The following is a 1,207-nucleotide window of genomic DNA, read 5'->3' on the forward strand; positions in this document are numbered from 1 at the left end:
CTGTAACAACATACATACATGCATACTATGATTTTTAATTAGCCCTGATCTTGCCACCCTTTGCTTGTGAATGCGTATGTTTGTCTGTCCACTTGCAGTGCTGGATGCATTAGGGCCTTTCCCAACTCGGGTTTCCCAGGAGTACTTCAACGCCACGTGGTTTCCCGGCTGGCCCTGGGGCGACAAGATCCATCCCGATGCAAATGGCCATCGCGTCGTCGCTGAGCTGATCGTGAACTACATCCAGACTATCTACCAGCACGCTAACCAGTTCCGTGACCACCCACTGCCGATGGAGTACGTGCCTCGAGATCCTATGTTCATCGATGTGAGATCCAGAGACATGTATCTGGACTTGCAGCCCATCTCACTGACGAGCTACCACTTCAACTTAAGGAAGGTCAATAATTCTCCCATGGACAACGACAACTGCAAGGCGTGGCGATTTTATGCTGATGTCCCAAATAAGCCAGGCTTCATTTCAACGACAACTAATTCGTACTGTCAGTTGTATCTTCCTCCGAAGGACGTCCAACGGCTAACGCTTGGGGAGGCTCATGTGGAACTGCTGAAGTCGTACATGCATATGGGCACCGTCGCCGTCACAATTTTCAGAGGAGTGGCTGGACGCGACGGGACTTCTTGCGCAAGAGGCGATTTACCGGATTCCGTACTGGGATCTCATACGGTTGATTGCTTGTGGTCTGAGCCGGTGTCTCTAGCAAAAATCGAGGTGTTCAAATTCCAGCTACCGCAGCCCCGGGATGATAGAACCTGCTTGATCCTCGACTTCACCATCCGAGCCACAAATCGAGAGAGCAATAAGATCAAAGTTCTAGGATTTTCCCTGTTTTAGACGATTAACCAGCAGCACCGAAAACGCAAGCCATTTTACGAGTAATCGCATCGCGATAACGAGTACGTATTTGTTCGTTCTACCTGATAGGCAGTTGCGTGTCTTTGAGAGGCGTTACTATTTCGCAGACGTAAGCGCAGTAATAGACGGAGCTGATGTTTGTCTTGCCATCATTGTTAAGTTGTGGACATGTGGTGTGCGATCGCGCGTGATGACCCTAAAATTAGCGCAGGAATGCAGTTTGCAGTTGGTTCACTGAGGGGTATTCAATACTACGAGGGAAGTTCCCTCACTGAAGGCGACCCCCTCGCTGTCATCACCTCTGGGCCTGTCCAGCGGCACAGGCAGTAA

General features: G+C 50.2%; 1 protein-coding gene across 1 annotated transcript; it reads left to right on the forward strand.

Moving 5' to 3' along the window:
• The first annotated feature begins 98 nt into the window (after positions 1-98).
• On the forward strand, positions 99-1,207 carry VOLCADRAFT_108709 (uncharacterized protein). The gene has a single exon (XM_002959641.1). It carries the CDS (start codon positions 293-295, stop codon positions 854-856), a length of 564 nt encoding a protein of 187 aa, XP_002959687.1. The 5' UTR covers positions 99-292; the 3' UTR covers positions 857-1,207.

This window comes from Volvox carteri, assembly GCF_000143455.1.
Source record: "Volvox carteri f. nagariensis unplaced genomic scaffold VOLCAscaffold_463, whole genome shotgun sequence".
NCBI lineage: Eukaryota > Viridiplantae > Chlorophyta > Chlorophyceae > Chlamydomonadales > Volvocaceae > Volvox > Volvox carteri.

What these genes read in the sequence shown, in the direction of transcription:
- VOLCADRAFT_108709 (XM_002959641.1), top strand. Translation starts at nt 293, where the DNA reads ATGGAGTACGTGCCTCGAGATCCTATGTTCATCGATGTGAGATCCAGA.